At 54.1% G+C, this 27,194-nt stretch overlaps 10 protein-coding genes across 10 annotated transcripts; 6 read left to right on the top strand and 4 right to left on the bottom strand.

Annotated features, from left to right (window-relative positions):
• Positions 1 to 199: 199 nt before the first annotated feature.
• Positions 200 to 3,952, top strand: BBK36DRAFT_1115913 (hypothetical protein; the record flags this gene model as incomplete). Its single annotated transcript, XM_024890176.1, has 4 exons — positions 200 to 712; positions 781 to 1,402; positions 1,455 to 2,061; positions 2,161 to 3,952. The coding sequence occupies 4 exons, from the start codon at positions 200 to 202 to the stop codon at positions 3,950 to 3,952; spliced, it is 3,534 nt and encodes a 1,177-aa protein (XP_024750898.1).
• A 279-nt stretch (positions 3,953 to 4,231) lies between these two features.
• BBK36DRAFT_1115981 (hyoothetical protein) lies at positions 4,232 to 4,933 on the top strand (the record flags this gene model as incomplete). The annotated part of the gene is made up of 2 exons (XM_024890181.1): positions 4,232 to 4,545; positions 4,618 to 4,933. The coding sequence occupies 2 exons, from the start codon at positions 4,232 to 4,234 to the stop codon at positions 4,931 to 4,933; spliced, it is 630 nt and encodes a 209-aa protein (XP_024750899.1).
• A 1,288-nt stretch (positions 4,934 to 6,221) lies between these two features.
• BBK36DRAFT_1167971 (DBR1-domain-containing protein) lies at positions 6,222 to 8,094 on the bottom strand (the record flags this gene model as incomplete). Its single annotated transcript, XM_024895110.1, has 3 exons — positions 6,222 to 7,781; positions 7,849 to 7,950; positions 8,041 to 8,094. 3 exons carry the CDS (start codon positions 8,092 to 8,094, stop codon positions 6,222 to 6,224), a joined length of 1,716 nt encoding a protein of 571 aa, XP_024750900.1.
• Positions 8,095 to 8,956: 862 nt separating this feature from the next.
• Positions 8,957 to 9,572, bottom strand: BBK36DRAFT_1167972 (POZ domain-containing protein; the record flags this gene model as incomplete). The annotated part of the gene is made up of 3 exons (XM_024895111.1): positions 8,957 to 9,101; positions 9,338 to 9,386; positions 9,449 to 9,572. 3 exons carry the CDS (start codon positions 9,570 to 9,572, stop codon positions 8,957 to 8,959), a joined length of 318 nt encoding a protein of 105 aa, XP_024750901.1.
• Positions 9,573 to 10,566: 994 nt separating this feature from the next.
• On the top strand, positions 10,567 to 11,631 carry BBK36DRAFT_1115510 (small ras-like GTPase, rho family; the record flags this gene model as incomplete). Its single annotated transcript, XM_024890138.1, has 3 exons — positions 10,567 to 10,809; positions 10,947 to 11,150; positions 11,269 to 11,631. The coding sequence occupies 3 exons, from the start codon at positions 10,567 to 10,569 to the stop codon at positions 11,629 to 11,631; spliced, it is 810 nt and encodes a 269-aa protein (XP_024750902.1).
• Positions 11,632 to 12,703: 1,072 nt separating this feature from the next.
• On the bottom strand, positions 12,704 to 19,870 carry BBK36DRAFT_1167974 (hypothetical protein; the record flags this gene model as incomplete). Its single annotated transcript, XM_024895112.1, has 6 exons — positions 12,704 to 12,883; positions 13,145 to 13,261; positions 13,534 to 13,538; positions 14,119 to 15,526; positions 15,557 to 16,609; positions 16,688 to 19,870. 6 exons carry the CDS (start codon positions 19,868 to 19,870, stop codon positions 12,704 to 12,706), a joined length of 5,946 nt encoding a protein of 1,981 aa, XP_024750903.1.
• A 281-nt stretch (positions 19,871 to 20,151) lies between these two features.
• Positions 20,152 to 20,715, top strand: BBK36DRAFT_1158417 (hypothetical protein; the record flags this gene model as incomplete). The annotated part of the gene is made up of 1 exon (XM_024894109.1): positions 20,152 to 20,715. The coding sequence occupies one exon, from the start codon at positions 20,152 to 20,154 to the stop codon at positions 20,713 to 20,715; it is 564 nt and encodes a 187-aa protein (XP_024750904.1).
• Positions 20,716 to 21,530: 815 nt separating this feature from the next.
• On the top strand, positions 21,531 to 23,028 carry BBK36DRAFT_1135081 (deoxyhypusine synthase). The gene is given in 6 exon segments (XM_024892519.1): positions 21,531 to 21,627; positions 21,737 to 21,957; positions 22,016 to 22,796; positions 22,807 to 22,808; positions 22,864 to 22,927; positions 23,009 to 23,028. 4 exon segments carry the CDS (start codon positions 21,739 to 21,741, stop codon positions 22,924 to 22,926), a joined length of 1,065 nt encoding a protein of 354 aa, XP_024750905.1. The 5' UTR covers positions 21,531 to 21,627; positions 21,737 to 21,738; the 3' UTR covers position 22,927; positions 23,009 to 23,028.
• Positions 23,029 to 23,136: 108 nt separating this feature from the next.
• BBK36DRAFT_1158419 (Aldo/keto reductase) lies at positions 23,137 to 24,148 on the bottom strand (the record flags this gene model as incomplete). Its single annotated transcript, XM_024894110.1, has 2 exons — positions 23,137 to 23,808; positions 23,879 to 24,148. 2 exons carry the CDS (start codon positions 24,146 to 24,148, stop codon positions 23,137 to 23,139), a joined length of 942 nt encoding a protein of 313 aa, XP_024750906.1.
• A 922-nt stretch (positions 24,149 to 25,070) lies between these two features.
• Positions 25,071 to 26,361, top strand: BBK36DRAFT_1167977 (NADP:D-xylose dehydrogenase; the record flags this gene model as incomplete). Its single annotated transcript, XM_024895113.1, has 3 exons — positions 25,071 to 25,134; positions 25,190 to 25,627; positions 25,688 to 26,361. 3 exons carry the CDS (start codon positions 25,071 to 25,073, stop codon positions 26,359 to 26,361), a joined length of 1,176 nt encoding a protein of 391 aa, XP_024750907.1.
• Between the last annotated feature and the right edge of the window lie 833 nt (positions 26,362 to 27,194).

Below are 27,194 nucleotides of genomic sequence, written 5' to 3' on the forward strand. Positions count from 1 at the left end.
ATCCCCTATTCAGGATATTGAGGATGAATATGCTCCTCCAGCTGCCGAGCCTCTATCTTCTTCAGCTATCACAGTTCCCTCTGTTTCAAACAGCGATGGAGCACCTACCGACCCGCCTCCACCCTCAACCCCCCCAGGAGAAAGCTCTCAGTCAACCATCATTCCATCTCTTACACCGTGCCCCGACCTATCTGGGGTTATGGTAACAGAAGCTTCTGTTCCAGATACCGAGGACGCATCTTCTACTGCAGCTACCGAGGATAGCTCCCCGACTCTGGATACAGAGGATATCTCTTCTCCTCCAGCTACCGAAACGACATCTCCGCCTCCAACCACATGTCCCGAAACGGCTTCGAATCTCGACGGCGCCGAAGTATCTACGGATCATTCTCTATCCGTGAACCTCTGGGAAGAAGTTTTTCGCAGCGTCAACGACGAGACGAAAACTTGGATTCAAAAACATGGGCTCAGCTCCACGCCAAATGCTGATTCCGACGGCCAGGCGAAAGCGCTTATCGACCATCTCCAGAGCCAATCTTTGCTTAACAACAGAAGGACGCCCACAAAACTCAGAATTGGCAACCAGACGATTGTTTTCCGCGAATATGTGGCCGATGTGGTCAACTTTCTCACCATGGCTGGTGATCTTACTGCAACGCTCGTGCCGCGAGAGACCAGTGCACCGTGGGCTGCTGGGAAGGCCCTATTGAAAGTAAGGCCTTTAATCTACTGCATTTCTCCTCGACTTGAAAGGCTAATTGGTACTAGATTCCGGTTCAGCGAGCTGACCAAATGGCAGCACTTGCTGCCACGATCCAGTGGTTTACACGCGCTATCCGCAGAGGTCAGGTGTATGAGCTTCTATATAAGGCATCAACGACGGACGAACAAGCTGTGTCGAACCTGCGATCTGCACTCCTTGACCTATACATTGCGGCAATGGAATTCCTGGCTCGATCTGACAAGTTGATCAGAAGCGGGAAGGCCGGTCAAACTCTGGAAGTCCTTCTTCGGCCCCAACAAACTGCAGACTTCCTTTCAGATTTGGTCAAGAAAGAACAAAAGGTCCAACTGGAAGCCCAGGCCTGTGAGTTGTCGCGCCAAGCCAAGGCCCATGGGAAGCTTGATCAAGGAATAAAAACCGCGCTCGCAAGACTCGATGGGCTCTCGTCACCGGTGACACGGATCGACAAGGGTGTGGTCAGGCTCCTCGAGGCAGTTGACAGGGACCGACTGGAGAGGCTCATGCACTTTATCAGCTCTGAGAAATTCGGGAAAAGTCACGCCACCGTCAGAGAAACAAGAACAGCCAACACGGGCAATTGGCTGATACATCATGACGGCTTTCGTGATTGGCAAGCGATACCCTCATCTTCAGCAGTGCTTTGCCTTACAGGAACTGGTCAGTTTCTCATTCTACGTTCTGGATCTGATCTAACTCTAACCTGAGTCAGTGGGCACCGGCAAAACGTATCTGACTTCTCGAGTGATTGATCACATGAAGGGGATTTTGGAATCCTCAGCTCACGACGAAGGGTTCGCCTTCTTCTACTGTAACCGATCTGGGCCTTCGATGCAAGATCCTCTCACGGTCCTGAGAAGTCTCGCACGCCAGCTATCCTATAGGGCATTCGACTATGACTTTCTTCAGAAAAAGGTCATCCACAAATGTGAACTAGCGAACAAAGAGGGGCGGGATTTCGGTTACCATGATTGCAAAGAGCTCATTCTAGACTCGCTGAACCTCTACTCAAGGACCACCATCATCCTTGATGCTTTGGATGAATCTGACATAACGATTTACAACTTGGCAGAGATTCTGATCGAACTGGTGGGCAAGGCCACAAAGCCGGTCAAGCTCTTCATATCGACTCGCCCTGATCGAGAGTACATGGACGCATTTGACACCAAGACTACCATCACAATCGACAGCAGCAATCAACGAGATGATATTGAGAGATTTCTCAATGAGAAGCTCTATTCCACACGGCTATTTAAGGACCGGCAGGAAGGGATCCAGGGGCTCATAAGGGAGACGTTTGCGTCTCGAAATGGCGGAATGTAAGTACACAGCAACAATCACCCGCCGTTGGTCTTGCCATGGCTATGTTTGCCCTTGACTGAAAGTCAAGATTCACTGACGTTGCCTGTATATTCTAGGTTTCGATGGGTCTATTTACAAGTCCAAAGGCTCAGATTATGCACCTCAGATGACGCGATTAGGCTGTGGGCTAATACGATACCCCCTGATCTGATGGGAACTTACGATCAGCTGTGGGAGGGTATACGAGCACAGCGCAACGAATATGACATTGCCCTAGCTGAGCGGGCCGTTCAATGGGTGATGTGTTCTTTGGAGCCACTAAGTTCCGCAATCTACTTGGAAGCAATCCGATATGCTTTTGAGGGAGATGGACTGGTGCAAAAAGACAAGCAATCTGAACAGCAGATATTGTCACTCTGCCAGGACCTATTGATCATCGATGAGCAGAGACAAGTTTGGATGCTGTCGCATGCTTCCGTTGCTGAATACTTCGAGTCCAAAGGCTTATTCTTGGGGAAATGCGATGCTTTTGTTGCCAGGACATCACTCAACTTTCTTATGCAGTTTGAATGGGAACCCTGGTACGTGGCACAGCCTTCTGAGGAAATGCCCATCTGTTCCTTCGGAGAGTATGCTGCGCATACGTGGCCTCTGCACGTCCAGCGGTACGACAAATGGCTGGGCTCCATGGGAGGCATAGCACCGGATGCAAGGCTTGTGAGGGCTCTCAAGCACTTCCTCGGGTCTCCAGAAGAAAGCAGCGAGCACTATAAACGCTGGCTTGACAAGTGTCACTATTTTACGAGATGGAGCTCTAAAGCACAGCTATTGCCCAACAACATGGCTGTATTCACCATGTGTCGCTACGGTTTTTACAATGTTCTGCGTGACTGGTGGCACAATGGCAGTATCACCGAAGACATGGCGCTTTCGAGATGCTCGGGCAGCTCCAATGCACTCGGGCTTGCGGCCATGGCCGATTGTGCGCCGATCTGCAGAATACTATTGCGTGTTATGGATATCAACAATCCTCTCGCCGAAGGGCACTACAGGGCAATGAAAACTGCGATAGTTCGAGGCAACAAGGACATTATCTCGCTTCTGGTGTCGGAGGGCAGGGTCGATGTCAACGCCGACGTCCAAGATTACTTCATGAGGTCTACTCCGGTTCAGTGGATGATCATGCAGAATCTCGATCTGCTACCGTGGGCTTTGGGCCAAGGCTGGGTGGATGTGAACAGCGAAGCCGGCAGCAGCTATGGCAATGCGCTGACCACAGCGGTATGCAGAGGCACGCCCCAAGCGGTCCGGATTCTGCTCGAAGCCGGGGCGGATGCGAATGCCCCTGTGGAGTGCGGCATCTACGGAAGTGCTCTTGTCGCTGCTGCTACAAGGGCCGACTATAGCCAGGTGGAAATCATGCGGTTGCTTGTCGCCCACGGCGCAGACGCCAAGCTGCCCCTGAAGAGCGGTCGATACGGCAGCCCGCTGGAAGCGTTGTTTTCTTTCTTCCCGGCAGCAGAGCACAGGCCGAAGTGCCTCAGCGAGGCGCTGGAGTTTTTACTCAAGGCTGGTGCGGATCCCGCCGCGACGTTGAGCGTGGGACGTCACGGCAGTGCTCTGGCGGCCGCCGCATGGCTCGGTTGCAAGGACTTGCTGGCCTTGATGATTGAGGTTGTCGGGAGGGAACAGACAGTCGAGTGTCTAGAGCGGAGCAGACATCCAGAGTCAGAGCCCTTTTTCAAAGAAGCTCACTGGGAGACTTGGAAGCAACGGGCGAAGGAGACGATAACATATCTGAGAGACGAGGTGGGAGTGGATAAGGAGGTTCTGTACAAGGTCGGGTTGTGGCTGGTTGAGCCGGAAGAGGTGGGCACATTTGACGGGTTCACATTCAGGTACTATTAGGCTCTGGTCCTGGTCAACTAATCTCCTTTTGATTCCCTTACAGCTAGTTATGTCAACCGGATTCATACCTTACAGATGAAGCTCAAGCCTTGTTCTTACATCAAGCCTCGTCTTCACCAGAGTTGCCCCCCCTCTTGACCACGGCCCCACCCGGGTCCATTCGCCGGTCAGCCTCACAAGCCTCATCTCTACTCTTCCGACAACCAGATTCTCCTCAACACTCATCTTCTGTTTTGCAAACTCCGAGATATGTTGTGATTCCCTGCATCCATCCTCAGCATGCCCGCGGACTTTGACCAGCAAACATACTGGCACCAGCGCTTCTCTGCCGAAACCTCCTTTGAATGGCTCCTCAGCTCCACCGACTTCGTCGCCATCCTCAAGCCTCTTCTCAGCAACCTCGACCGCACATCTACCCGGATCCTCAACGTCGGCTGCGGAACAAGTGACTTGCACAACCACTTCCGCCGTCTCGGCTTCCTGGACGTCACAAACGTAGATTACGAGCCTCTGGCCATTGAACGAGGACAACAGCTCGAGCGGCAAGCCTTTGGCGACGTGAAGACCAAGTACGCAGTCGCAGATGCCACAAAGTCACTGATGATCCATGAACCAAGCCAAAACACTACTTCATCATCATCAGAAACGCATCATCATCATCATAGCCCCGCCATCATGAACGAGAAGAAGAAGAAGAAGCAGAAGTTCAATCTCGTGGTTGACAAGAGCACCGTAGACGCGATCTCGTGCGGCGGGGAAGAACAGGTCCGGCGGATGGCCCGCTGCGTGAGGGAGTGTCTTGCGGATGATGATGATGATGGCGGCGGCGCGGTTTGGGTGTCGTTGAGCTATTCTGCGGCGAGGTTTGACTTGGAGGGGTTGCCGTTTGCTGTTGAGGTGTTGGACAAGGTCCTGACGGCGAAGAAGGAGGTGACGGATCCGGATATATATCACTGGTGTTATTTGTTGAGACCAAAGTAGGGCTTTCATATTCTTCAATAGTAGGATGTATGTTGGCAACCAATGATCAGTCGATAACAACTCCAAAGACATCAGATACTCGATTGTCCATGGGGAACATGTCAACTCCGGTGCTTCCATATGTGTGTCTCCATCCGAATGTGTCCTGTTCTCTATATCTACCCCATGAGTCTGACTGAACCGGCCATCTATCAGGACAAATCACTAGAAGGGCCCATTTCCCCCCTACAAGTTGCGCAAGTTTTCCTTAGGTTATACCTTGATCTTGCGTGTCGCGAGGATGCCGGTGCCTCGGCCGGGGGATCTTGCCGGGCTGGATGCCGTTGACGGCGAATGAACGCCTTGGGCTTTGGCCCACGTCATGAGGTTCTGCAGGTGTCCCATGTTTTCCTATCCGATTCCCCCCCCTTTTCATAGCAGGTTTTGAGTTGTTTAACGTCAGTGAATGAGATGCGGGACAAAAGGAAATGCAAATCGGCACAAGTCTCGACATGTTCTGCTGGAAAAAAAAGAGAAAAATACTGCAAGCCATAACAGGAGGAAATATTTCACGATGGAAACATCCGAGTTCCCTCCCCTGGCTTTGTTAAGACCTTCCTTCTATCGCGGAACCCCTGCGAAAAAAAAAAAAAAAAGAAAAGAAAATAGCTCGCGAAACAGATTCATTCTTCTCATACAGACTGACCTATGCCAGGTGATTGTTAACCTACCTTTGCCTCATCTAGCAGAATCTCCAAACATGGCAGTGACAACAACAACAACAACGACAACAACAACAAAACCGAGTTGTTTACTTCACATGTCCTCATCAACAGGCACCAAGTAGTATCACATGTTCGTCCATTTTTAGCCTCCATGGTACGTGTGGGCCTTTGAAGACAAAAACCGATGCCTGGAGATCCTATTCGCTCGCAATGGCCATTGGCGCATGGATTGACCATCCGGTGAGACGTGCATTAGCACATTTTCTTGTGCATACTCGTACACATGTAAAGCAGAAGTGGGTAAACAAACTCCTATCCCACCGGGGGCATCCACAGTCAATTTCCTGGTAGTAGTACCAGTAGTAAACAATGAGGCTTGTCATCACAAGGTACTTGTAATAAGGGGAGGGGCACATCACCCATCCACTGCTGTAAATCATCTCCAGGTTGACCAAGAAACCCATGCTAATTTGCCCATTATTCGTACGCTCAGATTCGAGATATTCCTCCATCCACTTGAATAGGTCAAGGCCAAGCTTCTATAAACAATTTGCAGCTCACAATTTCACACATATTCCACTCTTCTAGTATTGCCCCCTTCCGTAGAATCCTCCTCCTCCTCCTCGCCCGCCACCTCCTCTCCCCCTCCCCCTTCCCCTCCCATCACGGCCCCCTCCTCCTCCCCCTCTCCCTCTGCCGCCTCCGCCTCCGCCTCCGCCTCCACCTCCACCGCCGCGTCCGTGACCAGGCTGGTGATGTGTCTCAACCGGCCCCCGAAGCCTCCGCTGCTTCCTCTCCTCCGCGCTAGCATCCCACAGGTTGTCCACGCCCAAGAGCTCGCAGAACGCCGCCGTCTGCGGGTTCGTGTACTCGTGCGGCTGCTCGTTGACAATCTCAGGCGTCCCGGGCACGTGCGGCGGCGCCGTCTGCTCAAAGTTGTCCGGCACCGCCAGCCTCCCCCTCTGCACAATCTTCTCCTCGACCCACGCCCTCTCCGCCTCGATCAGGGGCCGATACGTCTCCTCGCCTAGGTCTTCGGGCACTTGGGCTGTGAAGTCGCCAAAGACGTTGAGCTTGTGAAAGGCGCGGGTGATGGCCAGCCACTCGGCGTCGTACTCGAGTCGATAGCGAGGGCCCGAGCCGGTCTGAGGTGGATGCAACGACAGCTGCTCTTTGTCAAAGGGCTGGATCTCGCATAGCTGCAGGAAGTGCCGCCCGGGCAGGCACTTGTCCAGCGACAGAAAGCGAACCTCTGTGTTCTTGATGCCGGGAGGGACCGGCTGCCCGGGCGTGCGCCTCACTCTTTCAGTAGGACGAGCAAATGATGCCGGCAACTGCGCTCTCAAGTCTTCAGGCACAGAACCGGTCGCTTCCTCGGCCTTGTCCGTGGCCTCACTCTCCGGGAGTTCTGGAGCTGCGGGTTTGGAAGTGTCACCAGGATTGGAAGCTTCTTCATCGTCCATGTCCAGGTCAATCTCATCCGGGTTATCTTGCACAGGAGGTGCAGTTTCGGCAGGTTTGGCCGCCTGGACAGCCTCTTCCGCCTTTGGCGCGTCGTACTTCTTGAGCGCGGCAAACTTGACATGCAGATGCGCAGAGAACCAGTACGGCGGCCGCAGGCGGTCCATGACGTATTCGGCAGCCACGCTGCCCAAGGACCCTTCGGTCGATTCTTGTCTGAGAAACGGCTTGTCTCGGAACAGCCTGTTCAGATCTCCGTGCGTCTCGACCTGGCGTGGCCAGTCGTGACTGAGGCCGATGTCAACCTGCGTCTGGAGCAAGAGGAGCTTCCGGACGTCAATCTCTCGCACCGAGTAAAATGACTTGACATCGCTGCCGTTGAACGGAAGCCTCTCGTAGTGCGGCTTGCGGTAGTTTACGCCCCTCCAGATCCCAGACATGCCAGCAATGCGGATGGGTCCCAGCCGTATCACGTTGGCAGCGCCGAGATAGTAGATGTTGGGCGCCACCCAGCCGCCGTAGTAGAGCTCCCAGGAGTGCGAGGCAGCCTCGTGGTTGCCGCCAATGAAGATGGTCAGATAGGGGGCTTTCCTGCTGCCGGCGTAGTACTCCTGGAAGTCGCCGAGCTTGCGATACTTGACGGGACACGACATGACTGTCAGGTCAGCGGCATTGCGCACAGCCTACGGGTACAGTATCAGCACTAAATGCAACGAAGAGTGCGAGATACCTGGGAAAGGAAGCAAGTACCTGAAAGTCTCCGCCAATGATGAGCAAGTCGACGCCATCCCAGCCGCGCTCCTTGGCGGACTGCTCGACGGAGGCGTATATCGCGTTGAGTTTGGCATGGCCCTGGAGACGAAAGGTAGAGTCAGTTGAGGTCCATCACCAGCAGACAAGAGGGGGGCCGCGGTAGAGGGCCAGGGGGGCAGAGAGACGCACGCAGCCCTCGACAGCGACTCGAACGCCCTGCGATTCAAACGTTTCAGCTGCCATTTTCAACATGGAGCAACGGAAGTGGCGTCGAAAAAGAAGTGGTGGTGATGGCGGGTGTTGTAGCGCGCGTCCGCGCCAACTGTAGGCTGGGCGAAAACAGGGTCTGATGCAACGACAGCCAGAGAAAGTGAATAGCATCCAAATCAAACAAACAAATGATGATACCGTCCGATTGATACAGGGAGAGGGCAGCCCCAATGAGTTGAGAATGGTGGATTTTTTTCCCCTTCGTAGAGCTGCAAGGACAGAGGAAGAATGTGTCATAGCCAATCAGGCAGCCACTGTGGCTAGGATAAGAGTCACTGCATTTTCTACGCCACTTCCACGGGGATGCAAGCGGTGATACGATATCAGAGAAGAAGAGCTCTTGCGTGCAACAAGACCTTGTCTCTCGAAAACTACATAGTATCGTGGAAGTATATGCATTGTATCTGTACTCGGCAGCAGGTACACATGCTCTACGTCTACGCAGTCACCACAAAGGCATGTGCCCCTACAAAAAAAGCGAGAGCTCAACGGGAGAACTGTGAGTCAAGCAGAGTGAGAGGGAGGCAATCAATCTTCCAAATCTAATAGACGTTCAACCCACGGAGGAGTGAGAGAGGAACGCATATGCTGAGATGGTGTAGCAAAGGGAGCGTCACATTCGGGGCAGGGGAAAACGGGCTGTTGTGGTTCGTTCTGTTATTATTTATATCTCTCCCCTCTTCTATTCGTCAGAGGTGTGTGGTGTGTGATGTGTGGTATCATGTCGTCGTAGTCATCAATGTGCAAATCCGTCGTAACGAAGCCTTCATTTCGTGCTCATGTTGGCCCTGTCATATCAAGGTTAGAAGTGCCTGTAGCTCGACTCCCACATGGCTTACTGATCCAAGCCCAGGTAATCGGCGGCGGCCAACAACTCGAGGCACAGCTCTACAGGAATGTCCATGTCGGGCACGTCTTCGCTGTCCTTGTAGCGGTACCAGTAGTGGAAGTACTCGACAACTTTGTCGAGAACCGTTCCGCTGTCGTGAGTCAGCCAGCCAGATCAGACACCATTGCAAGCAAGATAGCAAGGCCGATCCAATGCAGGTTTTGTTCGTCGGTTCAAGTGTAGTGCAACATCAGCCAGACCAGCGAGCACACTCTCCTCCAGACATCAAGTCCGGGGAGAAACGGCAGCGTTCTGTCAAGTAAATGCTCATCAAAGTATCGTCATCCCATGGCATTTTCCATCTGCCGTGCAAATGAGCATCCTCACCTCATCTCTTGGAATACGCATCGGGCGTGCTGAGCCTCGACAAACTGACCTGCGCAGAAGTGTGAGCAGGGCAGGCAGAGGGACAGATGGCTGTTGATCATCTTGACGCACTCCTCGGATCCAGCATGCCCTTGATGATGGGGCTCACCATGGCAGCCTCGCGCAGCACGACAAACTCGAATCCGTCGCCGGAGACGAGGGTGACGTATTTGCTGGGCGGTGCGAGGTCGTCCATGGTGGTGTGATGTGATGATGCTGGCCGTATGGCTGGGTATTTGCAGAACAATCTGCGGCGAGGAGGAGGAAGAGAGAGGAAGAAGAAGAAGAAGAAGATGGAAAGAAACGGTTGACGAAGAAAAGAAAAAAGCGTGGTAGTAGTGCTCGAGGCACGCTGCAGTTTTCCTCACGCACGCGTCCAGCTGTAGAATTTTCGCTCGCGGCTAATGCACGGGCCAACCCCGGCGCCGGCACAACGACCCGCCCCAGCCACTACTACTAAGGTAGGTCCACTGCTAATGTCCCTAACCAGCCACTTTCCAAGCGTCACGTCAGTGCACCGCCCCATCCGTTGCCGGGCCAACTGTTTACTCAGCCCAAATGGCTGGTGGTTTCCATCAGCCCCCGACCCAAGGCCAGCTGCAGCAACCGTCTCTGTCCCACCAACTCGTTGCCCGGAGCGAACAGCAACAGCAGAGCCAAAGTGCTTTGGTGCATACATACTATTACTACTGCTAACTAGACTGCGAGTACATACAACATCGTCATCCTTCCCGCCCCCCAGCCTCTCTGCCCGTCTCGTCGACTCTTTTTCTGCAACCCTTCCGCCAACGGGGGAAACTGCGCTACCGAAATCCAGTCCAACGAGCCTCGTCTCGCCGCGATCCCCAAACTCCCACACCGCCGCGAATCCTCTCTCCATCTTCTTTTACTTTCATCTCTTTTATTTTACACCGCATTGTTTCCCTTATTTTTGCTTGCATCCCCCAGCGCTCCCCAAGGGCTTGCCAGGGCGAGACCAACCCGTTTCCGCCTTTGTTTGTTTCCCGCCGCGGTGCCCACTCCTATTTTCTCTTTTGTTTGAAGCAGGGCCCCGGAAGAACGCAGGCGACAGCGACGACAAAGCAAGAGACGGGCGGCTGTTGAACACCTGAGACAAAGGGCTCCGCGATCCCCGAGCGCTCCTCGAGACGCATCCGCAACTTCGCATAAGCCATCCGATTTGCCAAACCATGGCGGCGTATCAGAACCGCAACTCGCAGTATGCGATGGGCAGCCACGAGAGGCGCGGCCAGCGCACCCGCTCCAGCGAGGGAACTGTCAGTACAACCATGAGCTCGTCCTCAGGCCGCGAATCAGCAGCGACTCACGTAACGGAGGCCCCGACATACTCGAAGAAGATTGTCGTTGTAGGAGACGGTGGATGCGGCAAGACATGTCTGCTCATCAGCTACAGCCAGGGCTATTTTCCAGAGGTAAGCAATGCACAGGGCAGGCAAGGGCATGCTTCAGCCGCACGCAGCCAGCCTCGCCGCCTTTGTTTCTCTTCCCCATCCCTTTCTCTTTGTTCCCCGACGCGACGGATGCTGACTGTCGACGTCCCTCGCAAAAGAAATACGTTCCTACAGTATTCGAAAACTACATCACGTACCCGACGCACCCGCCCACCGGCAAGACGGTAGAGCTCGCCCTGTGGGATACCGCCGGCCAAGAAGAATACGACCGCCTCCGCCCGCTGTCTTATCCGGAAACCGACCTCATCTTTGTCTGCTTCGCCATCGACTGTCCCAATTCGCTGGACAATGTCATGGACAAGGTAATGTCCAAAGCTTCCCGCAACCTCCCCCCTAACCACCCCCCACCCCTGAATCCAATTTCCGGCGTCAACTGGTTGGAGCGACTCCCAAGTCTCTGCTAACTCTGAGAAAAAAAAGTGGTACCCGGAGGTTCTGCATTTCTGCCCTTACACCCCCCTGATTCTCGTCGGCCTCAAGTCAGATCTCCGGCACAAGAAGTCATGCATCGACATGCTCAAGACCCAGGGCCTCACGCCCGTCACCTCGGAGCAGGGCATGGCCGTCGCCAAGAAGATGGGCGCGCAGTACATGGAATGCAGCAGTAAAGAAATGCGCGGCGTCGACGAAATCTTCGAACAGGCCATCATGACCGTTGTGGCCAACGACCGGAGGAACCTGGAGACGCCCACTGCCTCGGCCGTGGGCGGAGGCGATGGGAAGACGTCGGTCCCCGCAGTAGGGGGCCTCAAGAGGAAGAAGAGAAAGTGCCAATTCCTCTAAGGGGCACGCTCAGCATCTCCTTTGCGCTCGTCTTGTCTGCGCGACAACGGAACCTGTTTGGGCGCTAGGAGAAGCGGATTGCGGATGCGGACAACAGAAAAGTGTAACGACCATCAGACGACCCTCCACGACGATTTGCGCCCCTTACGAACGAACGACGTCCAACGCCTATGGTCCACGATCTCAAGAACGATGAAGGCGGAGGGAGGGGGGGGAAAGGGAGACGAGCTGCTGGTGCATCTCTCTCGTCGAAACACAAGGTACAGCCAGGTATATAAGCGGGAGTCCGCGTGGTTGATTTTAACATATTCGAGCCGGCCTCTTTTATTTTCTTGGATTTGCGCTCCAGATCCTGCTTTGCCTCTTGACGCATGGGAAAGGGAAGGGCGGATGTGGGAGCCACCAAACCAAACTGTTGAAACGCAACCTGGGAATCGGGCGGATGGTGATTGCTTTTTTTTCTTTTCTTTATCTTTTCGTCTTGCGAAACTCGTGTGGTCTTTTAGTATTCCGCCTTTATTATCGTTGTTCTCTTTTGCTTCTTGTCGCTTTTTTCCTTTTCTTTCATCCGCTCTGCGTCTTTTTTTCATATGTAGCATGATACTGTCGAGTTCAATCAGGTTGGGGATTGGGACATAAAAAAAATCCATCATGTTCACACAAACGCACACTCACACATATGCACAAACACAAACACAAACACAAACACCCCCTACCGGCTGTCTCCTGTTGTTCCCTCCCCTTTTCCCTTCTCCTCCCCCCCACCCCTTTTCTTCGTTTTTTACTTTTTCATATTCCGATCCAGCGATCGCGCTTGTAGTGATAGTGATAGTGTAGATTTTTGTTCAGTTTATACAAAGCGTAATTCGGCAGGGTGCTCGGTTCGAAGGGGAAGGGTATCTAATTTGCCATGCGTGCTCGTATCTAGCGATATCATTTTCGAATTATCGCTTCTTTGTCTCTTCTTGAGGAACCTTTTTCTCTTTGCCGCTCTCCTTTCTCTCTGTGTCACTCTCGTCTGGGTATATATATATATATATATATATATATACATCGGGTATAGTCATCGAAATCATTCGTGTCGTGAATCGTCTCCGCCTTGTTGTTGTTGTTGTTGTGTATCATCGTCGTGTTGCTGTTGTTGTGACGCAGCGGCTTTGTTGGCGTCTTGTTGTTCATCGGCGTCGTCTTTGGCCATGACGTTTTCGAATTGCGACCAGAGGGCTTCTACGGAGGAGAATTCGTTGCCGACCTGTATTACATCATTCCCAATCGTTGCCCGACCTAATTAGCCTGGAGCAAGGTTGGGGATAGTAGGATTGAAGAGCGAAATAGATTGAAGAGGAAAGGACGTACGGCGATGACGGCTTCGAGGGAGCGGTTCAGTTTGTTGATGTTTGCGAGGACATGTTCGAAGCTCTACACACCACACACACACAAAACCTCCGTCAACAACACAAACTCGGTACAAAGCTTTAGCAAAAAAAAAAGAACCGCCATTAGGGTTTTTTACCTCTGCAATGTCGCCGACGAGGGCCTCGCGCTGCTGTTCGAAGTAGGCCCTGCTGTTTGCGCCGCCGCTGCCGCTGCCGCTGGTGCGGGTATCCATTGGCGGCGATAAGACGGCGTCCTTTTTTTTTTTTTTTTTCCTTTCCTTTCTTTCCCACTTCCCCTCTTCTCTCTCTGTCTTTTTGCCCTCGATTGTTTCTGGGGGGTGGCGGGATTTGGAAAGAGAGAGATGGTGGGAGTTGGTGGTGGTGGTGGTGGTTAACTGAGGTTTTGCGTGACGTGACGCGCGCTGTTTCGTTGGGTTTTATCGATATTGCTATGATGGGATGGGCTCTAAAATGCCCCGCCAATCAATTCCTCCCGGTATCTTATATGTCATCAGTAATTTGTTACATGCACTTACAGCAATGATACAGCAATGAAGAAGTCGACTGTAATAGAAGATCTATACAAAATTCTTCAACTTCAAGACTTTTACAAGGAGACATTAAACCAAGATTCACTCTATAAACATGTCTCATTGTCAACAACCAACTTCTTTATAACACAGCATCGCCAAAGGGCCACACACATGACAGCACCACCAGACAAAGTACTGCAGTCCCATACAAAAATAGAATAAAACACAACCTATAACTCGCAACCTGTTCAAGAACCTATAGATTTTCTTCTTCTTTCGCATTAGAAACCAAAGAATCAACTGGTTCTGCGTTCATTAGACTACACCTCCTTTCCACTTAACCGCTGTCTCCGTTAAACCTCTCCATAAACCCAACCAGGGCCTCATATATAGGTAGTATATCCCCTTGGTACCCTAAAGTTGCCTCTCTATAGAAATCACCAATTTTAGGCAAAGTAGCGAGACTCGTATACAAAACTCAGAGAAACAAAAGCAGAGAGCACGAAATAAAAAAGAAGAATTTCCGCCCCGCTATCCCTGGTCCTCATCCGCATACACCCTTTACCGTCCATACCTACTGTCTGGATGACGGTCGTACTCGTGCGGTCGAAGATTACCGCGGTTCATAATGTCGCGCGGGTCTCTTGGATCTCTCGCATCTCTCGGATCCCTAGGGTCCCTCATATCTCTGGGATCCCTTGGGTCCCTTTGATCTCTCGCCTCTCGTAGCTGCATCTCTCTCGGGTCTGGTGCTGGGTAACCGTGCACTTGCGCCTGAGCAGGAGGCGGCGGACGTCCGTCATACACACTCGGCGTATAGCTCCGGCTCGACGGCTCTCGTGGATCTCGCGGGTCTCGCGGGTCTCGTGGGCCAGGAGTTGACGCGTAGCGCGGGTACGGCTGGGAGGCGGACGACAAAGGCTCAGGTGCTCGTGTCGACGACGGGTACCGAGATTGCAAAGTGTGCTGCTGTGACTGTCCGTATATCGAAGGAGGCCCTCGCTCGTCTCTCAGAGACATGTGCTGTTGGGGTGGCGGAGCTGCTGCTGACCATGCCGGTGCCGGAGTCCCCGGCTTCGTCGAAGGGTGCTGTGCTCCCCAAGCAGGCTGTACGTGCGGAGGAGGAGCCTGAGCGGCCTTGGACGGCTGAGGTGTCCAGCTATTGCCTTGCGATCGGATATCGGAAGTCTGTGCTTGGTGACCCGACGATGGCCAGACGTTATCCCGGCTGCTTGGGGGAATCTCACGGCTTCTCGACGATGAGTGAGTCGCATATTGCTGTGGAGGCGGCGAGGCGATGTGCGCTGGCTGAGAACCTCCGCCGTAGGACGTGGGATAGCCGGACTGCGACTGGTACTGGGGCTGGCTTGTTGATTGCGCAGGCGGAGGGTAGCGCTGCGATGTCTGAGGGGAGTTTGTTCCGCTGGCGGGATGGCTGGGCGGATAGGCATGCTGTCTGTAATAGTCAACATCCACCGCGGGATCGGATGGCATGCTTCGGTGCCCACTGATGTGCTGCGAGGAAGCTGGCGAGGATGAATAAGGAGGCTTGAGAGAAGGCATAGCTGACGGTCCGCTGGACGGCGTCCGTCCGTATGGAGAGTAGTGCGCATCTGTTTCTCGGCGGATCGGCGCGGCTTGCGCAGATGTGGCTGGTGGTGGTGGTCGGCCAATGCCTTGAGAAGGCGGCGTCGGGGACGGCCCAGGTGCGTGGTTCTGCGTAACCTCGGCAATCCTCTGAGGCTTAGGCGGCGGAGGGTCATCGTTCAGAAGCGCCATGATGTTTGATTTCCGGGGCTCGGGCGGTCGTGCAGGCGTAAGCGGTGGCATCGAGGGGGTATGCTGGGCTTGAGCAGCTGCACCGTAAGGCTCATGCGGAGGGCCTGGGGGCATTCTTTGCTGAGGAGCCTGGGCTGATCTAGAGGATGGAGGCGCCAAGGGCGGTGATTGTACCGCCACGGGGTCCGAGAGCAGTGCCCGCATCGGCTGTGGTTGTTGAGGTTGGGCTTGGGGAACCGCGGTAGGATACGGTTGAGGGGCAACAGCACGGGAGGACTCCTGGGGCGGGGGCCTCGTCAATGAGAATGGTTCTCGAGGGCCTCCTCCGCCATGGCTCAGCTGCTGTCGATGGCTGACATATGGCTCGTAGCGGTGAAGTGGTGCTTCGACCTCTTGCTTCATCCTCATCGACTCTGCTTGCCGGAGCTCCCTTTCTGCCCTCTCCCTCTCGCGCTCACGCTCTCTCTCGATTTCCATTTCCCTTTCGCGCATAAGCTGCTGCTGCTCTCTATGCTGTTGCTCCCTGTGCTGTTGTTCCCGGTGTTGCTGCTCCCTGTGTTGCTGCTCCCTGTGCTGCTGCTCCCTATGCTGCTGCTCCCGGTGTTGTTTTTCCCTCTGCTGATGCTCTCTGTGCTGCTGTTCCCTATGCTGTTGTTCCCTAAACCTATTCTCCATGTTCAGCCGCTCCATCTGAGCAGTGCGTTCGCGCTCGAGGGCCTCAGGATGTGCCGGCTGGAGTGGCTGGGCCACAGACAATGGGCGCGGATCTCGGAGCTCTGGCACTTGGCTGGCAGAAGCTTTCTGCGGTAGCGGTACTCGCTGGGGCTGGACAGGCTCGCGATCGCGTTCTGGGAAGCCAAAAGGCGGCAATCCTTGGTGCATTGCGCGCGCATTGGGAGATATGGCTTGCTGCGTCGCTTGGGGGACCGCGTGAGCTGGTACAGCAAGAGGAACCTGGTTTGGCTGTGCCAAGGGAGTTTGGACTGGAGCCTGTGCAATCGGTACTCCGTAGCTCGGCAAATGCTGCTGTTGCCTCAATGGCTGTTGAGGCGCAGGCTCGACCTTGGGCTGAGGAAGATCGCCATGAGGGTCTGCAGCTCCTGGAGCCACCGCAAGGGGTCTTGAGGTCCCAGCTGCGGTGCCTTCAAATCTCCTACCACGGCCGCCAGTAGTAGGTACGGGAGGATCAGGTCTTTTCTCTCCCCTGGCCCGCTTGGCATCAGCCTCTTGAGCAATTGCCTCCCATTCTGGTTTACCAGAGTCCTTCTGCCGGACATAGTAGTTCTTGACCTGTTCAATTGCACTCCGATTAGTAAAACTTGCTCACTCACAACGCTTTAAGGGATGAGGGGGGAAATGTCCACATACCATGACCGTAGTCTTTGAGCCCATGTGTTTGGCAATCGCTGACCAGTCAGAACCGAAAGCTCTCAAGAGTTGTGGGAAGTCATTGGCTTCCGACACACTCCAGTAACTCGACGCCTGAGATAATGGCTTCCGTTCAGGAATTTGCTGTGTCAGGTTAAAGGTGGTTATGGACGATGGAGGAGGTGGGGGTGGTTCTGGTCGAAGCGAGGGCGCCGCCATGACCTCCGTAATGGACCCAGCAACGGCTACGGGCTTTGGCCTCTCGATAAGCGGCGGCTGCGGCACGGCAAACGGGGCCTGGATACCCGCTTGCAAGGGCTGTTCGAACGGAACCGGCAAACGGTGAGGATCGGATGGCAAGGGAGGGGCCGTGAGGAATTCCGCAGGCACCGGGCGAGATTCGGCCCGGCCTCTTCCTTTCCCAGCCGCGGGGCCAGGCGCAGCGGCGAGGGCCTGGCTCGGCTTGGATGCCTTGACTTCCTTGTCTTTTTCCTTGTCCTTTTCCTTGTCCTTCTCCTTGTCCTTGTCCTTGTCCTTGGCCTTCCGTCTCCCCTTTCTCCCGTCTACCTTTTCTGGCTGATCGCCCTTGGCAGCAGACGCTCCGCGACGCCCAGGAGTAGCAGCAGGGGTGCTCTCCCCGTCCGTAGCGGGTTGTTCGAAGCCCCATGTGGGAGCAGCAGCCCGCCGTGGCCTCCGCCTCTCCCCGTTCTCTCCGCTTTCCTGGGGCGCCTCTTCGCCTTCCGGCTCGCCGTTGCCGAGCTCCGAAACCAAGGCGCTGGATCTCTGTTTGCCGCGGCCACCCTTCTTGCGCCTCTTTGGCTGTTTCTTGAGCTTCTCTTTCAGGTTGAGTTCTGCCTTCATCAGGTAGTAATACTGGATGCAAGCACGGAAGTCGCGATTCGGAAGAACTTCCGCAATCCTGCCCCACTGCTTGGGAAGCTCCAAGTATCGTTTTTCAAAGAGCTGCGCTTCTTCTTCTGTGAAGTTGTTGATGGGCCGGAACACCTGCCATGCGGAAACAAGCTTCTCCGGGGGCGTGAATCCCGACCTATCCACATACTGAACTCGCTGCTTCTCCAAGTCGTCCCAATACATATCCGGAATGACGGCTTCCTTGTCGCTGCGGTATTTCTCCTGCTGGATTCGGAGCTCTCGCTCTTTTCTCTCCTCGTCTTCCCGCATAGACGCTTGAAGCACGCGTTCAAGATCACGCTCCGTGGCGAATCTCCTTCCAGTTCCCCTACCCTCTGGCTTCTGCTCGGGCGTCGGGGTACCCGTCGTCTCTGAGGGGGCCGAGACGGAGAACTTGTCCCTGCTCTTCGTTGCTGCGGGGTCATCCGACATGGTAAACCTAAGATATTGCATGTAGTTGGCGGCATAGGTATTTTGCGCGCGGCGTTGTTCGTCCGACCTGGTGCGGTGGACCTTATCGAGAAACATGGTAACGAAGTCGTCAACTTGGGGATCCGATTCCAAGGTTGTCAGGAACTCCTTGTCCTGGTACCAGAGCGGGTGATCACCATCTCCGCCAGGAAGGCTATCCACAGGCGGCGTTGCCATGTATCGACGAACCGTGTCAGCAGCTGCCGCAGCCTGGGCCTCCATAAAAGCCTCATCCTCTGTTTCGGTCTCATCATCCTCGTCTGCTACTTGAGATGGAGTGCTTGGCGGTTTGGATTCTACTTCGGCCGGTCTCGGTGAGCGAGCAGCCTCATCAATGGTTGCCGGAGTCTCTCCACCAGCCGGAACGGGCGCGGCTTCTTTGTCTTCGAGCAAGTCGTTGGTTGCGGCCGCAGTCGCGGTCTCAGTCTCGGTCTCGGGCATCGGCTCCGGTCCAGAAATGGGCTCAGAAGGTGGAAGCATAGGTGCAACATCAATGTCCATTTCCTCCGCTTTTGGCTGACGGTCTTCTTGTTCTTTCAGAAGAGCTGGTTCGAGATTTCCCTTCTTCTGATCCTCCTTCTTCTCCTTCTCCTCCGCCTCGGCCGGTACTTGAACGAGCTGATCGCTAGCGGCCTCCTGGACTTGATTGGCCTTCTCAGCCTCTCTTGGTACGAGAGGTTCAGCTTGCGCAACATGGGGCTCTTTGTCTTGTACAGTAGGTTCCACCTCCATCTTTTCGGTCACGGGCTCAGGGTTCTCCGGAACATCGCCAAGCGTCCCTGATAGCTCCTCTCCCTCATTCAGGATCTTCACCATTGACCCATGCGACTGGGTCATGTACCCGCGTATTACTTCTGCGGGCATCTTTGGCTTTTGCAGTTTGCTCAACTCAGCTTCCGTTTTGTTAATTTCCATGTCGAAATAGTCGCCCATATCTTCGTCGTCAGATTCGGGGGTCTCTTCCTGTTGCACGTTTTTTGGAGGTAAAGCAAATCGAACGGCGCGCGATTTGAACAGTTTGCTCTTTCGTTTCGCTGCTGCTGCCTCGACGGGCCGTTGACCTTCCTCGCTCTCTTTGTTTTCCTGCTGTTTGGCATGTGAGTCCACCTTGGTAGAAGTAGAAGGCGGCTCAGCAGGGTGCTGTGGGCGGTCCGAAGTGCCAGCGTCATGATTTATCAATTCTGGCCGCTCGTAACTGGCCGTTTCCTTCCGCAGTGGCCTTTCGACTTCAGAGCTCGCGGTTATCTCGCCTGGCTCCTCGCTATGATGGGCTCGCATCCTGTTCTCCAACCCCAAGTAGGGATCTGACTTCGCGTCGCTACTACGCGGTCGCCTTGAGTCAGATGGCTCGGCTTGTGAGGCGCCTCGTTGAAGTGGCACAGGTCGTGGCTGGGCAAAGCTTTGCGACCTCATTACCTTGGGCGACTCCGGCGGTGGCTTCTTCAGACTCGGATTGATCCATTGCTTGCTAGACGGGCGTGGAGGCTTGGGCTGTTGCAGTCGGGGGCCCAGGGGGATAGGGGGGCTATCGTGCGGTATGCCCTTTGAGGGCCCAGTAGGTGGTTGGGGAGTTTCGGGAGCAGCGCCGGAGCCCTGGCCTGCGGAAACAGGACGCTCTGCAAAAGCCCGTGGAGCAGTAGGGGGCGGCTTGTTCGATGCGACGCCGGGAAGAGTCTGCGAATCGCCAGTGCTCGGAACCCGGTTTGGCACTGAGCCGAATGCCGGAGCCGACGGTGCCACAGGAGGAGGTGAGACGTCCTTGACTTGCGCAGCCGATTCCTGGGCGGCTCGCGCTTCCATCTTGGCACGGAAGAGCTCACGCTCTCCTCGGTCCCTCTCATCGCGCGGATCGCGACGCACGTCGGCCTCTGGGTATCGATCACCGCGCTCGCGCTCTTCCCGCTCACGCGCCCAGCGACCTTCCTGAGATCTGCTGCGGGGGTAGCGGTCGCCACGATCGTCATAGGGGACCCGTCCTCGACCTCTTTCCATGGGCCAGTCGCCTCTCCCACCTCTTCCACGGCCGCGAATGAAACCTCCGCCCCGAGGAAACGGCGAGACGCCGAACAAGGGCTCCGACGATGACGAGCCAGCTGAGGGAGGCCCGCCATCTCGAGAGCCACGTCGTGATCTTTCTGCATCGAGTCCCGGAGGTAGATCCCGCTCACGTTCTCGAAAATCTCGCGTCGGCGATCGTGCTCTTCCTATCGGTGATCTGCGCAGGCGAAAGTCTCTTGGGTCACGCCAATCCCGCTCTCGCTCGCGCTCCCGGCTTCTCTCGTCTCGGTATCGGTCTCGAAAGTCGATGTCTCTATCCCTGCCTCTATCACGGCTGTCATCTCTTCCAGGCCATCCTCGCCCTCCTCTGCCTCGCCCTCTTCCGCCTCGGAAGTCGCCAGCAAATCCTCCTCCCCGAGGCCCGGCGGGGGGATCTATCAGAGCCTTGGGACCACGAGGTGGCTCTCTGCGCAGCTGATCGCCGAAGACGTCCCTGCCCGGGGGAAAAGCGGCCGAGTTCGTTCTTGCTTCTGCAGAGGAGCGTCGCCTATCGCCATCGCTATAATGTGATGCCCGGTCAAAGCGGTCCGGGGAACGATCTCGAGGAGATCTCGACCGCCGGTCCGCGTCGTATCGCGAGTATCTAGACGCCCTAGAGCGAAGAGAGTAAGTTCCACTCCTCATTACGTATGCAAGAATCAATCGCGGCCTATTCGATGGCGCAGTCGAAGCCACTCGCCAAGGATCTCCCAGCTTAATGCAGCCGTTTCAGCGCGATACTCACATTGAAAATACCGGGCCGGTGCCGGATGAGACTATGCAGAGGTGTCGCCAGTCTCATCCAGAGGCCGGTGTCGCCGCACGCAAAGCCTGGACAGCAGATGCGTAGCGAAGCCGGCGTCTGCGGTGATGAACAGGAAAGGCCCTATCAGTCGATACTTTGGCTAGCAGCGCCTCTGCCTCTGGCTGGTGAAGTCCAGGCGCAGGGGGGGTCACTGTGAAGGTCGGAATCACGAGGCCTCGACGGTCCCAGAACAGAAGGACAAGAGCAGATTCCAGCGGCGATATCCGACCAAGAAGCTGCGGGCTGTCCTCGGGGTATCGATGCAGATGGGCGTCGGAGGCTGGAGGGATGAAGGAGCTGAAGATGTCGAGGTTTACCGAGAGACTTCAAAATACATCCAGAATCGCGTGGCGCTTGCACAGACAGAGCCTTAGCCTTCTCTGCCGCGAAGACGCTGGGCGCTAGTCCGCTTTGGGGCTGTGGTGTTATTCAGCACCCTGGCAGCAGGCGGGGGCTTTTGCAGGACCTCGGGTATCAATCGTTGGGTGTTGCCAGTCTGGGACTAGCGCAAGAAGACTCGATGGTTGGCTGTCAGATTTATTTTCAGATTTATTTTCATGTCTCTGATTATGTAACATATTGAAGGATGCAATTTTCTGCTAGCGGATGAACTTGATTGAGTTACCCTCGAGCTCTGCAACTGGTGAGAGACATCGTCTTCAATTCTTACTCATACTGACTTTCAGCAGGCCTGTGACAAGGGAGGAGTGTCTTTCCTTTTATTTCGTTTCTTCCACTAAAGCATTCGTTATAAGAGTCCGGTGGCCTTACGAGGGACGCTCATATCTTTCCAGCCCAGCATTTCGTATTGTTCCTTCATTCCAATATGGCAGCAAACAACAGTTCAGGTGCGCCTCCATTGGAGGTCACCAATGCGGTGCTCGTCAAGTCAGAAGAAATGCCCAAGGATGCGCAAAAGGTAGAAGAGCTCGATTTCAACAAGCTGAAAGGGCCCATTACGGCGGAGGATCTGTTCTTGGGTATGAGGAATATGGGATTCCAGGCAACTTCCATGAGTGAGGCTATAAGAATCATCAACGACATGGTCAGTATAATCAGGTTCCTCCTTCGGGGTAAGACTGCCATGACTGACAGTCCAACAGAGAGCGTGGAGAGACCCTGAAACGGGAGACAAGACGACAATTTTCCTCGGATACACCTCCAATCTTATCTCATCCGGTCTAAGGGGTGTCTTTCGGTGGCTGGTGGAGCACAAGCATGTCTCATGCATTGTCACGACAGCCGGAGGCGTAGAGGAGGATTTCATCAAGTGTCTTGGTGAGACATACATGAGCTCGTTCAGTGCCCCCGGCGCAGATCTGCGAAAAAAGGGCCTCAACCGCATCGGAAACCTCGTCGTACCCAACGCCAACTACTGCGCTTTTGAGGACTGGGTGGTGCCCATCTTCGACAAGATGCTGGAGGAGCAGGAGGCCAGCAAGGGAACCGAGGATGAGATTCACTGGACGCCTTCCAAGGTGATTCACCGACTGGGCAAGGAGATCAATGACGAGCGATCGGTCTATTACTGGGCGTATAAGAACGACATACCCGTCTTCTGTCCTGCCTTGACGGACGGCAGCCTTGGAGATATGCTCTACTTTCACACATTCAAGACCTCACCACAGCAGCTGAGGATTGACCTCGTGGAGGATATTCGACGCATCAACACAATTGCTGTCCGAGCCAAGCGAGCAGGCATGATCATCCTCGGGGGAGGTGTTGTGAAGCACCACATTGCAAATGCATGCCTTATGAGAAATGGTGCGGAATCAGCCGTGTACATCAACACAGCCCAGGAGTTTGACGGCAGTGACGCCGGTGCGCGCCCTGACGAAGCCGTATCATGGGGCAAGATTAAAATCGGCGCAGATAATGTCAAGGCGAGTTTATATCTCCCCTAATTTTGTCTTTGATCTCATGGAAATGCGCTGACACGGAGCGATAGGTATATCTCGAAGCGACAGCATGCTTCCCATTCATCGTGGCGAATACATTTGCGAAAGACATCTAGAGACACCCATGAGATAAAGGCAGTTCAAACTCTTTTTTAGCGACGTAATATTTAGACAAATCGTGCTTTTACTTACCCCAGTCGTATCGGACGAAGTTGAAGTGTATTGTACATCATGAAGCTGACGAACAGGGCCTAAAACGCTCACTTTTGACAGTCAAAGTCTCGTTCTCACACACTGGCCACATCTTGCCATTGCCTTACAGACCTTTAGGGGACCTGCGATTCCCCAATGAGCTGCTTGAAGCCCCTAAGCGCAGAATCCCAGTCGGATGCGCCCTCGCCCTCCGCCCAGGCGCCTACAACTTCAATGCCTTCCAAATCTTCCTTCATGTGCGTCTCACTTGTCGTGCCATCCAAGATGGTGGTCCCCTCCAGTCCCAATACCAGCGAATAGAACGCCGCAACCGCTCCCACTCCGGCCTTTTGTGCCACCTCTCGCACAGGGCTGCTCTGAAGAAGATGTCTGTTGGCCGAAATGGTCCAGAAAGATTGAAAGACAATCTTGTGCTCGCGACAGAAAGCTCTGAGGTCCGTCTCATAGTCAGTTTTGTTGTGGAAACGATTTTGCACGACGGCCGGCTTGACGGTCATGTCGTTAACCAAAGCTTGGACAATCGGAAGGGTCGTGTTGGATATTCCCAGATGGCGAATCTTGTGCGGCGTGTACGACTCGAGAGTCTTCCACACGGTGACTGTCTCTTGCATGGTCTCCATGGGAGAATGCAGCACAAGACTATCCAGATATGGCTCCTCGCCGTCGACGGTGAAGTTTGCCAGAGACGACTGCACGGATTGATGGACTTTATCAGCTAGCGGGTCATTTATATCATACGGGGTGATATGATTCTGCCCTCCCGGAGAAGTGAACTTTGTCTGGATCTGTATCATGGAATTAGCCAACATTCCACTGAGAGAGGCCCATCGTGAAAGCGCTGGAGTTGGCTCATACAAAGAGGTCTTCACGCTTAATGAGGCCCTCCCCTATAGCACGCCTGACACCGGCACCAACACCACGCTCATCGTAGTGCTTCGGCTGAGCCGCAGTGTCGACGCCACGAAAGCCAGTCTTCAGAGCCGTGTATACGAGATCTGCAGTTTGATCCTTTTTCCAGGCAGTGCCGTAGACGAGTTTCGGGATTCGAGCAGAGGTTGTTGAGAAGTTCAGAGGCAGATCTCGCGCAAGGCGTGATGCCTGCGCTCCGATCGCTGGACGTGCCATCGTGTATGTGAAAGTTCTTTGGTAGTTGATGTGATTATGAGTGGCCGTGATAAAGGCACCAACAAGCAAGTGTAATTTCGTTCCCGGTTCCCTGACTTGTATTGCATCAAGAGATGAATGGTAAAGCCGTGGCGAGCTTATCAAGCTTGGAGCTGGTTATAAGAAACGATACTCAAGGTACCTTAGTAGCGGAGCTGTCAAGCGCGGGGCAAGAACTGATACGACGAGTTGGAGGGCTCCTTCTTCTACAGATTCGTCTGTCACCATCACATCACGAGCAAACTTAGGTAATCATCAACTTGCGAAGCTCTTGAGCTATTTTCCATCTGACATCTCCCTTTTTAATTCCAACATCGCGGTTCTGCAGCCGAGATGCCTCATCGCTTCTCTGACCCAACCACCGCAGCCTCACAGCTCTTATCTATCGACATACTTGCTGTCTCATACTTGTATAAGTACCTCGGGGTAATAAGAGCCGGGGAAAATGACGCCTCTATTGAGCCTAATTGGATCGAACGCTCCCAACCCCCACCAAGGCCGATTCCGACTAGCATCGCTATTACCGCGACGAACGATTCGAATCGAGCTATAATAACCGTGGGCAAAACAGAGAGAGAGAAATAGTTGCCGCGGGGCAACTTTGTCCGCAGACTCGGCCGCGGTTTACGGAATCCCCTCCACCACATATTGAACTTGCGCAGCTGTTGATTGGCGAGGGCGAAGATCGACTACGCCGAGGGTGGAGCACTTAGCCTTGGCCGTCGATTTCTTGAATGATTTCAGGTTCTCGTAAAGAGAGGGCTGAGGCCGAGAGGCTATGTATTTAAGAGCCGCAGAGTCCGACCTCCAGCCTTGAGCTGCAAGCGCTATTGTCGTCGTCATCGTTAGAGCCAGCAAGTTCAGCCATACCTTATCATCCATGATGGCGTCTGGAAATCCCTACACCCTGAAATGGGGCATCATGGCCACCGGCGGAATCGCAGAGAGTCAGTGTTCATCTCTTGACAACGAAATGGTTTGAGCTAACATGACAGCTCTCAGCCTTCTGCAAGGATCTGCTGTGCAACCCCGCGGTTCGAGGTGCCGATGATGTGCGCCACGAGATTGTGGCCGTGGCCTCTTCCAGCAGCAGCAAGAGAGCAGAGGAATTTCTCCAGAGAATCGACGGTGCCTTTGACGCCAAGACGTATGGATCATACTCAGAACTCGTGGCAGACCCCAACGTCGACATCATCTATGTGGCAACTCCTCATAGCCACCACTTTCAGAACACCATGCTGGCTCTGGAAGCCGGCAAGAACGTCTTGTGTGAAAAGGCTTTCACCGTGACGGCGGCGCAGGCTCGAAAGCTGGTTGAGACGGCCAAGGCGAAGAAGCTGTTCCTGATGGAGGCTGTTTGGACACGGTACTTTCCGCTGAGCATCAAGATTCGAGAACTCATTGCTGCCGGCGAGATTGGCTCTGTCTTTCGAACAATCGGTGAGCCTCGAGTCACATAAAATGAAAAGGAAGAGTAAGAGACATATTAATTCAGAACAGCCGATTTGTCCTTCAACGCAAACGCAGAGCAGGGTAATGCCTTGACATTCGCGGACTCTCATCGGATGGTCAACCCTGACCTTGCAGGCGGAGCCCTGTTGGATCTCGGAGTCTATCCCTTAACTTGGGTGTTCCAGACCTTGTATCATTTGCAGCCAGAGGAAGACAAGGAGGCTCCCACCGTGGTTGCTTCCAGCCACAAGTATACCACTGGCGCCGACGAGAATACCGCCGTCATCTGCAGCTTCCCTCGCCACAACAGCATTGGAATTGCCTCAACGACGATGAGAGCGGATACCGACCCTGAGAAGGATGTGATCCCGGCGATTCGAATTCAAGGATCCAAGGGAGAAATCCAGGTCTTCTTCCCGACCTACCGACCGCTCAAATACAAGGTGGTGAAGAAGAACGGCGAGGCGCAAACGGTTGATTGCCCCATCCCCGGAGACCCCGCGCGCAAGGGCTGGGGTCACGGCATGTTCTGGGAGGCGGACGAGTGCGCTCGATGCCTTCGTGATGGCAAGTTGGAGAGTGCCACGTTGCCCTGGAAGGAGAGCATTGTCATTATGGAGACGATGGAGGAGGCGCTGAGGCAGGGTGGCGTCACGTATCCGGAGCTGATTACGACGGATGTCTATGATCCTAAGAGCCCTCTTAACACGGGAAATCAGTAGATGGTATTACATACATGCTACTGAGAGCGACTGCTTCCAGCACGAGCCTCTTACGAAATACGAGTACTACAAGGTTTAGGTAACTGGAAAACGCCAAAAAAGATTGGATACCGAACACGTCGCGTGTGCCCTTGCTACATGTGAGAAATGACGGAGATATACTTGCATTTCCAGGGCCTGTCCCTGGCTCGATAGAATGCTTATTGCCACACAAAAGGAACAGCAGCATCACGCAACCTTGCAGTTGTTCTTGAAATCACGCCCAGGAGTGAGATGACGACTACCATGTTGGTACTCCTTACATATTGTGAAAGGCAACTCGCAAATCGCAATCCCTTCCCAATTCAATCTCGCTCACCTTGTTGTAGAGAAAAGCAACTAACAGCATTTGATGATACTATGTCTGCAAGAAGGATAGGCATGGAGTTACGATACGAGGATCTTGCACATACATATCCATGGTCTCCTCCCTCCCCCCCCCCCCCTTTCGGGGCATTTCGCCCAAGGATCTTTTCATCCGCTCTCCCCGAACCTGTACTTCCCGTCCCATGTTCAAAAACATACACAAGGGTCCCCAAACCGGTAATTCGTTCGCAACGCAACACGGAAAAGGGAAATGGAGGGACTGCATCATGACAATTGAATGGTGCTTTAGATGCCGAAAAGAAAGAGAGAAAAAATGTAGAAAAAGAAAGAAAAACCAACAGGGATCCTTTTCCTTTTTTTTTCTTTTTCCCTCCGTTAAAACAAGCCAGTGCAGGGCAATAACAAAGAAGAAAGGGACAGAAAAAAGGAACACAAGGACCAGAACTTATATAAACAAGGATGGAATT

The sequence above is a fragment of the Trichoderma citrinoviride genome (assembly GCF_003025115.1).
Source record: "Trichoderma citrinoviride strain TUCIM 6016 unplaced genomic scaffold BBK36scaffold_5, whole genome shotgun sequence".
Taxonomy (NCBI): domain Eukaryota; kingdom Fungi; phylum Ascomycota; class Sordariomycetes; order Hypocreales; family Hypocreaceae; genus Trichoderma; species Trichoderma citrinoviride.